The sequence below is a fragment of the Neofelis nebulosa genome, chromosome 16 (assembly GCF_028018385.1).
Source record: "Neofelis nebulosa isolate mNeoNeb1 chromosome 16, mNeoNeb1.pri, whole genome shotgun sequence".
Lineage (NCBI taxonomy): Eukaryota > Metazoa > Chordata > Mammalia > Carnivora > Felidae > Neofelis > Neofelis nebulosa.
Window position 1 is genome coordinate 25,544,203 of NC_080797.1, and position 13,274 is coordinate 25,557,476.

General features: G+C 58.2%; 1 protein-coding gene across 4 annotated transcripts in view; it reads right to left on the reverse strand.

The window, feature by feature from the left end:
- AXIN2 (axin 2) overlaps positions 1-12,938 on the reverse strand; it is a 32,769-nt gene extending 19,831 nt beyond the window's left edge. Inside the window, exons 1-3 of one of the 4 annotated variants that reach the window (XM_058702923.1) lie at positions 12,798-12,938; positions 9,139-10,071; positions 904-1,044 (exon numbers count right to left, since the gene is read on the reverse strand). In XM_058702923.1, coding sequence (XP_058558906.1) covers positions 904-1,044; positions 9,139-9,953 — 956 coding nt within the window. In that variant the 5' untranslated portion in view covers positions 9,954-10,071; positions 12,798-12,938. Of the gene's footprint in view, positions 1-903; positions 1,045-9,138; positions 10,072-10,478; positions 10,561-11,241; positions 11,623-12,136; positions 12,573-12,797 lie in introns of those variants that run through there. The other 3 variants (XM_058702922.1, XM_058702924.1, XM_058702925.1) reach the window with 3 other exon arrangements.
- Between the last annotated feature and the right edge of the window lie 336 nt (positions 12,939-13,274).

Here is a 13,274-nt window from a genome sequence, read left to right on the forward strand (position 1 = left end):
TAGGTGAAGAGGACGAAGAGGTACAAACTTCCAGTTTTGAAATAGGAAAGTCAGAGATGAAAAGTACGGCGAAGGGAATATCGTTAAGAACACCGTAGCAACATTGTATGGGGACAAGTGGTGACTACACTTATCGCGGTCAACACTGAGTAATGTATAGAATTGTCGAATCACTACGTTGCACACCTAAAACTAACGAAGCATTGTGTCAACTATTCTTCAATATGTTTTTTTTTTTTTTAAGGAACAAACTCTTAGTATGCCAAGTACAGCCATCTGCAAAAGATCCAAGATCAGACTCTGGAGAGAAGCCCTACTTAGGGGAAGAACCTGACGCGTAGCAGGCACCCCACCAACACTCAGTGAACTGAATCGTGTCCATTTGAACACACCTGTGAGGCAACATTACACCCAGTGGGCCTTCAGAGAGCGCTGGACGTCTGACCCCCACCTTCAATGCCTTTTCCTTCAGAAAAGGTGCCACCCTTCAGATGCCACCCCATCTCCCGCCTGCTGGTTCCGCAGACTGGATTACCTGGGTTTCGAGACCAGCCAAGCACTTCTATCCAGGGAAGAAAGGCGGAATGGCAACCAGAAGATGGGTCTCTCAACTCACGAAACCTCTGGAGAAGCATCTTAACCTTCTACCTTACTTTCGTTTCCTACCAGTCAACTTTCCTTTCAAGGCTCTAAGCTTGACTCCACCCAGGCTACCACATCACCGCCCCCAAACCAGCACTGGCACACTCCCCTCCCGCCAAGCAAATGTACACACACACACACACACACACACACACACGGGGTTTGCAAAGCCAGCTGAGGATGGCTGGCTGAGGACTCTGCCCAGCTGGCCTGGTGAGTCACTGCCAACCGCGTACATGAGGGGGATAGCAGGATACTTACACACTACTGTCCGTCATGGACATGGAATCATCAGTCAGTGCATCGCTGGATATTTCGCTATCATTGGCGCTGGTGGCTGGCGCGAAGACATAGCCAGAACCTACGTGGTATGGATTCACAGGGTCGCTCCTCTTGAAGGACCTGCGGGGAAAGTACAACAGCAGTGCGTCACGGCTTCGCACCAGACACCCAGGTAACCAGGCAATCCGGGGACCCGCGAGTGCATGATCCTGCCATGTGCTCAGGCCAACCTGCTGCCCAGGGCCAGGTGCTCATCTGGGCAGACGGCAGGGGCCACTGGCTTGCCCTGGGGAGAAAGCAGGCCGGGATCCTGTGCTGCCAAGGGCAAGTCTGTCAGGGGTGACAGGAAGCCATAAGCAGCCCAGGGGACCCTACCAAGTGCTAAATACACACTCAGATAGAGGAAGGAAAAGGGGAGACTACTGAGTGAAAAAGGAGAATTAGTCCATACGGGTGAAGGGTCTTCTCCCTCCCCACCACCATACCCAAGCCTACACTGGAGGAACACAGTTCCAGAGCCCCCAAGAGGTCTTTCGCATCCCAACTCCCTGTCTGGGGTCTGTTGGCGTAGTTCCAGGTTTCGAGCAACCAAAGGCCTGGCATAACCTTCTCATTTCAACCTGGGTCCAGTACACTGGTCAGATGGGACAGAGACACTCAAGGCTTCCACCCCACCCGGAGCTGGGCCTCTGCCGCGCCCTCCCCCACCTGGGCAGCTAGGCTAAGGCTAAGACCAAGCCCCACAGGATTAAAATGAGCAGCGCCGCCGCCGTTTCAAAGGAAGGTCCAGGCCCCTCCTCCAGTGTCTCCTGCCCTTTGTTTCGGTGGCCTCAGCCTCCCCATTCTGCTCTCTTGATCTCCTCCCAGAACAACCAGTGTCCCTATCCCCTGCTGGGCTGCATTCCTCTTGTGTCACCAGCAAGGGACATAGTGGGGAGGGTGGGGGAGGGTGAGGAAGGGGCCACTGTGGTCCGCAAGCTGCAGGAAGGGGGGCCTGTCAAGCCTGAAGTTGCAAGAGGCCTCAACGACAAAGAGCCCAGCACACTCGACTGAGCCCACCCAGTCTACGCCAACAGCAAAGAACTCAGCTGGAGGAGAAGCGGAAGGCCCAGAAGAGAGAACCTATTCCAGTAGGCCATTGCACAGGTCTCTAAAGATGGCCTTGGGGGTGGCACATGAAAGGGACTCGTGAAAGGTCAAAGCAGTCTCCACGCGTGATCGCGGCACTCCTATTCACCAGTATGTGTGCAGCACTGTGCTGAGCTCTGGACTGACCCAGCCCGGGTCTCTGGTCTCCTGGCACAACAGGGCCTGGTCACAACAGGGGGCGCTGCCACTGGGGAGGCAGACTGTGTCATCACTGGCCCACAACGAGGGGCACACCTTCACACACATCCTTTCATCCCCAGCCCATGCTTGCAGCCACCTGAGGGGAGGAGGCGTTCTGGGCACACGGGTGGTGGCCCTGCAGGACAGCAGCCTGTCCCCAGGTCAGAGCTGGGACTCGCCTGCATGACACAGATCTGTTTGGCTCTCATCCAAACCCTTCCTGCCTCCCAATACAAAGACCGGCCTTAACAGTTTAAAAAGTTCTAGCAGCATGAGTGACCCAGGCCGGGCCCCCAGGTTGGACCGATGGACCGAAGGAGGGTCGGGTGTGGGCAGGGAGTTGTGGCCACAGTTTGGTGTGAGGGAGTCAACGGGGGCAGCTGGGATGGGAAAGACGTGGAAGGGTCAGGGCCCTCCAGCTCGAGTTGATACCACAAACAAGAAAAGTTACATCCAGGGGCGTCTGGGGGGCTCAGTCAGTTAAGCGTCCGACTTCGGCTCAGGTCGTGATCTCGCAGTGTGTGAGTTCGAGCCCCGCGTCGGGCTCTCTGCTGACAGCTCGGAGCCTGGAGCCGGCTTCGGATTCTGTGTCTCGCTCTCTCTCTGCCCCTCCCCTGCTCATGCTTGGTCGCTCTCTGTCTCTCAGTAATAAATAAACATTTAAAAAAGAAAGAAAGAAAAAAGAAAAGTGACATCCAGAGTCGTAACACGTTAGAGCCAGAACGAACCTCTAGCAGAGAGGACCTAGGCCAAGCCCCTCAGTTTAGAAATGTGACTAAAAACGAAGCATCTCCACAGACGGCACGGTTAGTCCAGGCGGGCCCTTGTTTTTGGCGCAGCTGTGTGCCCAGCACACAGTAGGTGCTCAAGGAACGTCTGCGGCCCCGGCGTCATGCAGCCTCACGACCGTGGCAGGAGGCGCGGAGCCCCAGGTGGGGGCCAAAAGCCTGGTCGGAGGCCACCTGGCTGGAGACCTGGCCACACAGGGAGCCCACATCCGGACTCCCACAGGCGCTCAACATCAGCAGGGACCACCTTAGAAATGGCAGGTGGGTGCAGAATGAACCAGAAAGCACACATGAGGAATGTCACCCTTGAATCTGCTGAATACCTTGGACCAAGGGATGGTCCACTGAACGGGCACTGGGACACTGGCCCTGTCCTTGTATCTGTAGAGGGCAAGGAGTCTCAGGATATCCCCCCAGGATATGCCAGGCTAATTAAATAAGAAGGGAAGGTCCTCCCGGCCTCAGAGCTGGTCCTGCGTCAATACGGGATTTCCAGACACCAGGGCTGGAGAGAGAGAAGCGGTGGGAGCAGAGGAGAGGCAGATGACTTTTCCTGGGGAAGAGACGGGATGAGGAGGATTCAGTAACAATCCTCGGAGGCAAAGGATGGCGGAGGATGGCTGTGTTGGCATCGTCACTAACGGCAGAGCAAGAGGAGACTGGGCTCTTAAGTCAGGACGAAGAAAGTGCTGCCTGCTGGTCCGAGCGGACCCATGGATGTTATGGAATCACCCGAGTCTTGAAAACCGTCCCGGTCCCAAGTACCCAGCTCTCTGGGGCGCCTGGACAGGGTTACTGCCTCGAAGCAGGATGAACGAACGAGAGGAAAGTCTCCAGGGTCCCTTCCTGGCTTCAGAAGCCCAGGGCAGGTAAGCGCTCTCAGCCCTGGACAGGGAACAGGAGTGGAGAGGCGAGAATGGCTGCTGGCTCAGCCCCCCGGCCGGCAGGTGACCACGGTCACGTCACCGCCTCCACTGACGTGGGGTCTCCACCCAAGAAGCACACGGGTCAGACTTGGCCAGCGGCACCAAGTTCTTGCGTTCTCTGAAGACTCCAGAGCGCCGTGATTTGGGGAGAGGATAGTCCTACTCCAAAAACCCAACCGCCAACGAAAACAGAGCGGCCGCAACTCTCCTGCAGGGTTGGTGGTGACTTCTCCTTTTTTCAGTTTTATTTGTTTTAATTTACGTCCAAATCGGCTAGCGTATGGTGCAACAACGATTTGATGGTGACTTCTAACCACGCGGCACCGGTGTGTTTGCACGCTGGATGCCTGTCCTGTGCAACCAGACCGGAAACTCCACGAGGGCAAGGACCGGATCGGTCTTCTCTGCGTGCGGCCCCTCAGTGGCGGGGGGCGGCGGAGCGTGGCAGGCGCTCTAGACTTTGCTGAACCTCCTTAAAAGACCTGGGACCATCCTGTGGGTGGCTGGAAAGTTCTTTTAGTCTAAGAGACATCAGTACAAGATCAGGAGAGCCCAGATAGCCCTAAAGAGTGTCCGGACCCTCTCTACCCCTCCAGTGCTGCCATCTCTGTGGTATCAACGCACTGACAAGGTCCTGGATTCAACCTCTGCACGGAGAAAAAGAACTCACTAGAAATCCCTCCCTCCCCGACTAAGAAGACGGCAGACTCCAAACCGTGTGTGCGCACGGCCTCGCACTCACCAGAGTGGATCACAAAACACATGGATCCCCAAAGAAACTCGTCCTCCGTCACTTCCAAAACAGAGGGCTCCCGTGTGACCCGTACTTAAGAACAGAATACACCGCTCTCAGCTCACTTGGCGGCAATAAAGTATTTGGATTTCCCTACGATCGTGACAGAGGAAGGAGGGCAAAGCAGAGGAAGGGGCCGGGTTGTGGAGGAGAGACAGACGGAAACTCCACTTTTCAGAACCCAGAACTTTGTCAGAATTGCCACATAATTTTAAGAACACGGATTAGAGCTCTTTTCTCGTATCTTAAAAAACAGGAAAGAAACTCAACCACGCTACAGTAATTGTACCCAGATGCTTTATTTCTCCGGTGCTCCCACAGTTGCCGCAAGGATTTTAAATTCCTACAGAGAGTGGGGGCCTCTGTGGCAGACTTCGCACCGGCGTGCGTCCACGGACCCCCATGTGCTGTCAGGGAGCAGAAGTCCTGGGACCTTAAGGGGAGGGAAACTGCTGGCCTTTTCTCCCCAGCTTATTCTTTTTTTAATTTTTTTTTTCTTAATGTTTTTTTTAATTTATTTTTGAGACAGAGACAGAGAATGAGCAGGGAAGGGGCAGAGAGAGAGGGAGACACAGAATCAGAAGCAGGCTCCAGGCTCTGAGCCATCAGCACAAAGCCCGATGCAGGGGTCGAACTCACAGACTGTGAGATCATGACCTGAGCGGAAGTCGGACGACTGAGGCACCCAGGCGCCCCTCCCCAGCTTATTCTTATCTCTTATCTCCATGAAGGTGCCGTGGCCCCGCCGCACCCCCCCCCCCCCCCCCCCCGCACACCAGTGCACAACAGACCTGACCTTTGGGATCTCCCTCCGGATCCCCACCCCCACCACCAAAACAACGCAACTTAACAAGTATTTGCTTCTAAAAGCTGTGCCCTAGGACAGTGTACTTACAAAGTCACTGCCCAAAAGGCAACCCTCTCTTCAAGAAGCATTTTCTAAGGCAAGATCAAGAGGGCGTTCAGGGAGGGGTCTGGCACTCACGTGGCACTGAGCGCCAGAGCCATCAGATAGGCAAACTTTCACCAGTAGTCTCGGCACACTGCCTCCATCAGAGGCTCCGTCCTCTAACTCGGGGCTCCTGCCTCCAGCGTATCTTTCCTATGGCATCAGTTTCTTTGATAATTGCAGCCAAGCTGGATGCCGGTGGCTTCCAGGCCTCATCGGTGAGTTCTTTCAGAGAACAGGAAGCACTTGGAGCCAGCAGAGGGCCATCTGCTGGGCCCGACTTATCTCAAGGGAGGCCGGAGGAGAGCCACCAGGCACCAGAGGATGGCACCAGCGCCAGGGCAGACTGGGAAGGGCACAGGGAGCACTCTGTGAGCCCAGCACTGTCTCCTTCCCAAAATAAATGCTGGGCTGAGCTCCTAATCCCACAGCCCCTCCACACACACACACACACACACACACACACACACACACCTCAGCGTTCTCTGGATATGTCTGTGTGCTGGGGTTTTACACGTGCTCTACCAACGGGTCACTCTTGCTCTAAGTTATTTATAGAGACCATCAAAAGCCCAGGCATCCCACTCAAGCACCCACAAACCAGAGTCCTTCCCTCCGAGGATAATTCCTGCTCTTCCGTTCCAACTATTTATATTAAACCTGACACCAGATCAGTAAGGACACAAACAAGTCGTTACAAATGAGGCTCCTCTGAGCGCCCAAGGAGAACGCAGGGCTTGGAAGGCACCCAGCTGCCGGGGCTGCTCCTCAACAGCTGATGGGGACCCTCAGCAGGACTCCCGGTCTCTGTTTCATTCACGTTACTAACTTATGAAGCCCATCCCCGAAGCCCCGTCCCTCGCTCGATGAGGAGTGCGCTGCAAGGAGGGGCAGACCTGGAAGAGCGGGAAAGGATCCCCCATCCCAGTAACGGGCTGAAAAGACAGACTTAAGCTCAACAGGTAGAGGAAGTTGAGGCCCGGGAAGGGGGGCCACTCTAAAACTTGACGGTGACTGCGGGCTGGAGGCCGGGACTCACTCTCTGAAAGGGACATCCTCACCTGGTTGCCCTTCTCACACATGTACTCATCATCAGGATTAAATTATACTAGTTCTAATGCTTTACGACTATTCAGAACGTTTCCCTTCACGAAGGGCTCCCGGGTCTATTGTTTTGATCCCATAAGAGCAACCTAGTACATGAACAGGACGGATGGTGCCTGTCACTGCACAGAAGGACACATGGGGTTCATAAGACTTCAGCCCAGGTAAGCAGGCAGTGGACAGGGCTGGGACCCAGGCCTTGGAAGAATTTGGGACACCGCCCAATACATCACAGGCACGCCTGAATATCTCGCATGTGAAAATGAAATCGGATGGCTCTTAAGTTCTCTGTGACGGTGCCCGGTTAAGACACATGGGCTTCATGTAATCCAGGTAAAATACTTCATTTCAACCCAACGCTGGGAGAAAGCACACACAAATAGAGCCTGGAAACCTCAGGGGCGGATGAAAAGGTGTCTCTATAGATCAACGATGCCAGGGGTTCACAACCAAGAAGGCAAGCCCTGGCAACACAAAGGATCTTTGGCCGCTGCCCCTGGGGATCTAAAAAGCTTCACAAGAGTAATCTCCAGAAAGTTTAATCCTGGTGATATCCCACTGGAGGGCTCTGGAAAGGGGAGGGGCACAGCGAGGCTGGGTCTCTACTGCCCACCCACAAAGGGGAGGGGTCACGAAGGGTCCTGCTTGGGAGCGTTTTTCTTAGGGTGAAAAGTCCCAAACCACCAAACCAGGTGCAGTTTACAAAGGGGGCACTCTGGGTCCTGACTCGGGCAGACACAGAAGCTCCACTGTTGGAAAGCCCCTGGAGAAGCAGCCTTACCACAGGGCTTAAGTAGTCTCAGCTTCAGCTGCCAAACTGGAGGGCAAGGAGGCCAGCAGAGATTTACCAGAATGTCCGCCTAACGGAACGGGGCAGTAACAGGTGCCCAGTGACTGCCCAGCCACAGGCGCCAGACCTAGTAGCTTCCCTTCAAACAACCTGAAACCATAAGCTTCAAGACACTGAAACAACTCCTTTCACGTGATCCCATGCTTCGTTTCAAAAGCCAATCCAGCGCTACTTAGGTGTAGACCAGATGTCTGAGTGTGAGTAAACTCGCTCTCAAGGCTGTAGGAGCGCCCTCTGGTGGCTGGAGAACAAACTCTTCGCTCCCCATGGAAAGTCAAAAAGCTCTTGGCCAGCCCCTAAGTCACTGCTTCTAGGCTCCGACATCACTATCCTGCCCCCTCGTACTATCGCTTTTGACACTGAAGGCCCCTCTCTACAGGGAGAGGGCAATCTCCACGGAGGCAGCCACCAGATCGCATCCCCGGTTCCAAACACATGAAGAAATACAGAATGGAGAGCAAGATGAACCATTCAGGTAGCTATGGAGTGCCCACCGCCCCTTCCACGGCACGCCAAGGGCAACGACCTCAAAGAAAAAGGCTCATTCTGGAGAGCTGGAAGGGGAGAGAGGGAGAGACACAGAAAGACTCATTCTAACGGGAGGTCTGAAGTTGCTGGCAAAGGTCAAGAATCTTAAGACTTGGCCATTCTCCTTCTGTAAAGGGCTGTTGATCTTTGAAGCCTCTAAAAGGGAGAGTACTCCAGGGCCCCGTCCTCTCCGTCCAAGACTCTTCTCTGCCAGCACCAAGCAACACAACGATCAGCTGAGGTCTGACCCTTGGGCTGCAAGCATTTAAAACCTAGATTCATATACCAGCAGGCTCCAAAGCTAAGGGTCCTTTTATTCAGGGAAGTCACAGGACCTTGCCTAGTTAGGATAGGTTTCCTGGCGGCTACATACCTAATTCTCCAAAGAGAACCGCAGCTAGAGTTGTTAAGCCAACTGCTGGCTCTTATCTTAACAGAAAAGTTCCAAAGACCCCACTTACCCCCATGTCCGATGAGAGCACAAACGCTATTTCCCAGGCTTCCACGACCCAGCTGCCTCCCCAACCACATTAATTCCACTCTCCACTGATTAGTGGTGAATGACCCCTTCCAAAAGTGGTGTTTAGTGTATTTGGTGACTCAGAGGCATCAAAAGCTGCTGTCCTCTCCCTCTCTCCCTCTTTCTCTCTCTCCCTTCTAAGACTGGCCCAGGATAATAAGTAACCCGCATTAATGAACACTGCTTGCCCCTGTTTGAAGTTAGCCCTGGAAGACTGCAGGTATGCAGCTGTGGGAGCACACTCTTCCCCACTTTAAACAACGAAAAGCCAAGATCAAAGGGTTCGTGGCCAGCGGTCCTAGCTCTCAACAGACCTTTGTCGGTCTCAGCGGCACATCCATCCAACCATCCACCCCACTCAACTCCAAACATCTGCAAGGTCCGTACCCTCCTCCAGCCCTGGCCCCCTCCCCGGCCCAGGTCTTACCTGTATCCATTTTCAACGGTCTCCGCGGACCTCGCGTTGGCTGTAGCCCTCAGGGTTTTGCTGGACAAGCCCACCACGGTGGGTGACAGTTTGCACTTGAAGTCGGCACAAGCCCACTCCTCTTCCTCGTTCAAGGTGGGGAGGTAGCCACACACGACCTTTAGACTCCCCAGGCCCCCGTTACTCATGTAAGCTGTGTTTTCTCCCCCACTCCTCACATATTCGAGGTATATATCAGAAGTCAAAAACATCTGGTAGGCATTTTCCTCCATCACCGACTGGATCTCAGTCTGGGCCTGGTCGAACATGATGGAGTCAATCTGCTGCTTCCTGATGCCATCTCTAATGTAGGTCTTGGTGGCAGGCTTCAGCTGCTTGGAGACGATGCTGTTGTTCTCGATGTACCGTTTGTAGATCGCTTTGGCTACTCGTAAAGTTTTGGCATCCTTCAGGTTCATCTGCCTGAACCCATTGCAGGCAAACCAGAAGTCCAAGGTATCCACGCATTTGTCCCTCTCCAGGAAAGTGCGGAAGAGATAAGCACCGTCTTGATCGCCCAACAAATAGTGCAAAGACTTGGTCCACCTGGTCAGAGGGGAGTCCGGGGATGCCCGCCCCTCAGGCTCTCCCAGCCCACCCTCGTTCCGCCTGGCGTTGGAGGAGACAGGCATGGGTTTGGTGACCTGGCCCTTTCCCACCCCGGGCTGGCACGGTGGGGTCTCCCCTTCTTCCCCCGGAACGGGGGGCCGGGGGGCATCCTCGTGGAAGCTGCTGCTGGGGTCTGGGAGGCGAGTCACCAGCACAGCACTGCTCATGGCGAGGGAGCTCTGCGCACGGAGTTCGGGAATTGTTCTCTTCCCCCAGCTCCTGTCAGCGATCAGCGTGGTCTCTCTTTCTCTCTCAAGTCAGCAGGGGCTCATCTGAGCCTCCTTTCTGGAAAGAAAAGGAAGGGGGGAGGTAGGGGGAGAGAAAGGGGTATTGATCTAATCAAAACCAGATCTACCCAACATCAAAGCAAGAAAGTAAACAGGCTTTTCAACTCCTCAAATTCAAATCAAGCAACCCAGCTATCTGCGAGGTGCTCATCTAAAGTATCCGACGCTGCTTTTTCAAAGGCGAAATCTGAGCTCCCAGCACGTTTTGGGAGGAGGAGGGCGGGGAAGGTGAGCTGTAAGCTCGGAGGGTGGGAGCTGGAGGTGGGGGCGGGGGGGGGGGGGTTGGAAGGTGTAAGACCGAGCCTTCCAAAAACCCACTCGGCCTGGGCGCACGCAGTGCTGCCTGGGCTCCGCTACCCACCCACCCCCCCCACCCCCGTCAGCATCAACTCCAAAGACGCGCACCCCGAGCCGCCGGGCTGTGTGCAGGTGAAACCAATTTCGGTAAATTTCCCCACTCGGCTCTCCGCACAGATAACTCGAGCTCCAAACGTGCCCTTCCCCGGCATCTGGTTCCCATTCCCCCCACCCACCCCTTCCCTCTGCGCTCCCCCTTCCCACTCCTTAAAAATTCAGAAGATCCTCGACCGAGAAAGAAGCCCGCCCAGCAAGGAGCGGAATGGGCTCCCAGCTGGAAAACGCCCCCCTCCACCCAGATGTAAATGTTCGCTGCGCCCCCGCCTCCCGCCAAGAATCCGGCTCAGTCTACACCTCGGTGTTCCCCGTTCGCCAGAACCAGAAATCAACTCATTCAGGCAAGACTTTGATCTCCAAACTTTGCGAGAGAGCAGAGAAGCCTCAAGACCCGCCGCCCCCTACGCCCCCCACTTCCGCCCCCAGCTCCCCTCCCGGAGCCACAAACCCTACAAAACCGGATCAGAAACCGTCTCACGCTACCATTGCCTCTGCCAAGAATCCCAAACTCTACTGACCTCAAGCCTGTCTTTTTTCCAAAAGAAAAAAGTCTTATCTGACCAATAAACAAGCCGCTTTCCCTAGCACTGGAAGGATCAAACTAAGGAGGGCAGGGGCGGGCCGGGGGGGATGGGGCGCGACCCCGAACCAGGGGCCCCAGGCCGCCGGGCTGGGCAGCTCCGCCGGCGGAGTGGCGGGGCCGCCGGTAGCGCCGCGCTGCCGGGGCGGAGGGAAGGTGGGGCGGCCCCGTTACCTGGAAGACGAAGGCGGCCCGAGGCCGGGCTCTCATCTCCGCGGAGCCCCACCGGCCCGCCCCCCACCCCCCCGGCCCAAATCCAACCGAACGCTTCCAGAGCCCCGGCGAGCGGGCCGCGGAGCGCGGGGCAGGAGCCCCGGGAGGCGCTCGCGGCACCCCGAGCCCGGGTCGGTCCCCGGCGCCGCCGCTCGCAGAGACACCCGCAGAAAAGGCACGGAAAGCAGCAGCCTAGTCCAGAAATGGCGACGCGCGGAGTCTCTGCCTCTCCGCAAAAGGGGCCGCGGCGGCCGGGGGCGCGGGGCCCGGGCGGGGAGGAGGGACGCGGGGGACGCGGGCGCCCCGGGCTCGGGCCGCTCCTGCGCGCAGACTGAGCCCGGGCCAGCGCTCGGGGCCCCTAAGCGCGGACCAGCGGCCGGGAAGGGAGGAGGGGAGGAGGGGAGGGGGGAGAGAGGCGGGAGGGGAGGAGGGGGCGGAGGGAGAGGCGGGGGGGGGGGTTGGGAGGGGGCGGGGGGGAGGGCAAGCGGGGGGCGCCGCCACCCTTTCATCCCACCTTCCAAAGGCACTCCCGCGCACACTCACACCCCGACTCACATCCATAACAACGCCTGCGACGCGACCCCCGGGGGGGATCTGCCCCCTCTCCGCCCCCGCCGCAGCCGCCACTTGCAGAAGTCTCTCGGCCGGGCCCCCCGCCACCCGCTGGGGAGGGGGCCCGGGCGCAGGGCGCGCGGGGCGGCCCGGCCAAGCCCCCCGGAGCGCTGGGCGCCGGGCCCGCCGCTCCCCTCCGCGCCAGCCCGGAGAGCGCCCCGAAATAGCCGGCCTGCCAACTTCAAAGGGCCGCCGGCACATCAAAGCGCGCGGGCCGCCCGGCCGCCGCGGCCTCGGCACTCACCATTGATCCGCGCGCGCGCTCCGCGGCGAGACCTCGCAGGCGCCCCGGGCAGGGCCCCGGCCCCGGCCCCCGGATCGGCTCGCAGCGGCGGCCCCGGGCCCCCCCGGGCCGGTCCCGGCGTCGGGGAACATCGGGAGTCGCGCGGCAGGGGAGGGGGGTGCGGGGAAACAACAATCCCGGGGTTAGAGCAAGATCCACCGGGAGGGAGGGTGAAGCGGCGCGCTCCGCCGCCCCTTTTATGCAAAAGACCCGAGTGGGCCTCCGCCCCCGCCGCGGCCGCCCCCGGCCCCTCCGGCCCCCGCCCGGCCCGGCTTTCAACACAGGTCCTGTTTCCAGCAGTCACTCCGCGCACCAAATGTCCTCCGGGCGCTTCCAACAAAAACTGCGCTGTGGATTTAACTGTGCACTTCAAAGGCGCGAGCCGAGCGCACGGTCCTGAAAGGGAGGTACGCGCCGGCCGCGCCCCGGGCCGCCCCCCCCGTGCCCCTGCCGCCCCTCCCCAGGGCCGTCCGGCTCGCACCACCCCACCGAGCACGGGCTCGGCCCGGTCGGACCCCCTCCCGTCCCCGGCGCCCGCGACGCGGCTCGGCGCGACCTCGCCCCCCGTCCAAGGGGGGCTTTCTTTGAAGCGGCTCCGCTGGGGCCGCGCCTCCACCCCCACCTTTTACAGCAGGGCTTTCCGCGGGGGAGACGGGCGCCTCGGACGCCGGGCGGCCGCGAAGTCCATTGCTGTGAAGGGTTATTTTTATTTCCCGGCTCTCGGGTTGTTACTGAGTTGCCAGGACCTTATCAAAGCGCAGCCGGCTCCAGCCGACTCCCCCGGGCCGGGCTTGGGGAGCCAGTGATCCCGCCGCGCCAATCACAGCCGCGCTCGGCCGGCCCGCGCCGCCCGCCTTAAAGGGACAGCGCCCCGCGCCGGCACGGCCCGGCCCGGCCCGCCCCCGCCGCACGCCCGTCTCCCGCGTTAACTCTTCCAGGGTCCTCCTCCACCCCCCTGCGAGGCCCCCGCCGCCCCGGGGGCGCTCTCAGCCGGAGTTCCAACTCCGTCTTTCAAGTTCTCCGGCCTCTTTGCTCCAGCTTCCTCCCCCTGCCTGCCCTCGCCCTCCCCAGCTCTGGAAAGCAACAGTTTATTGTAGCA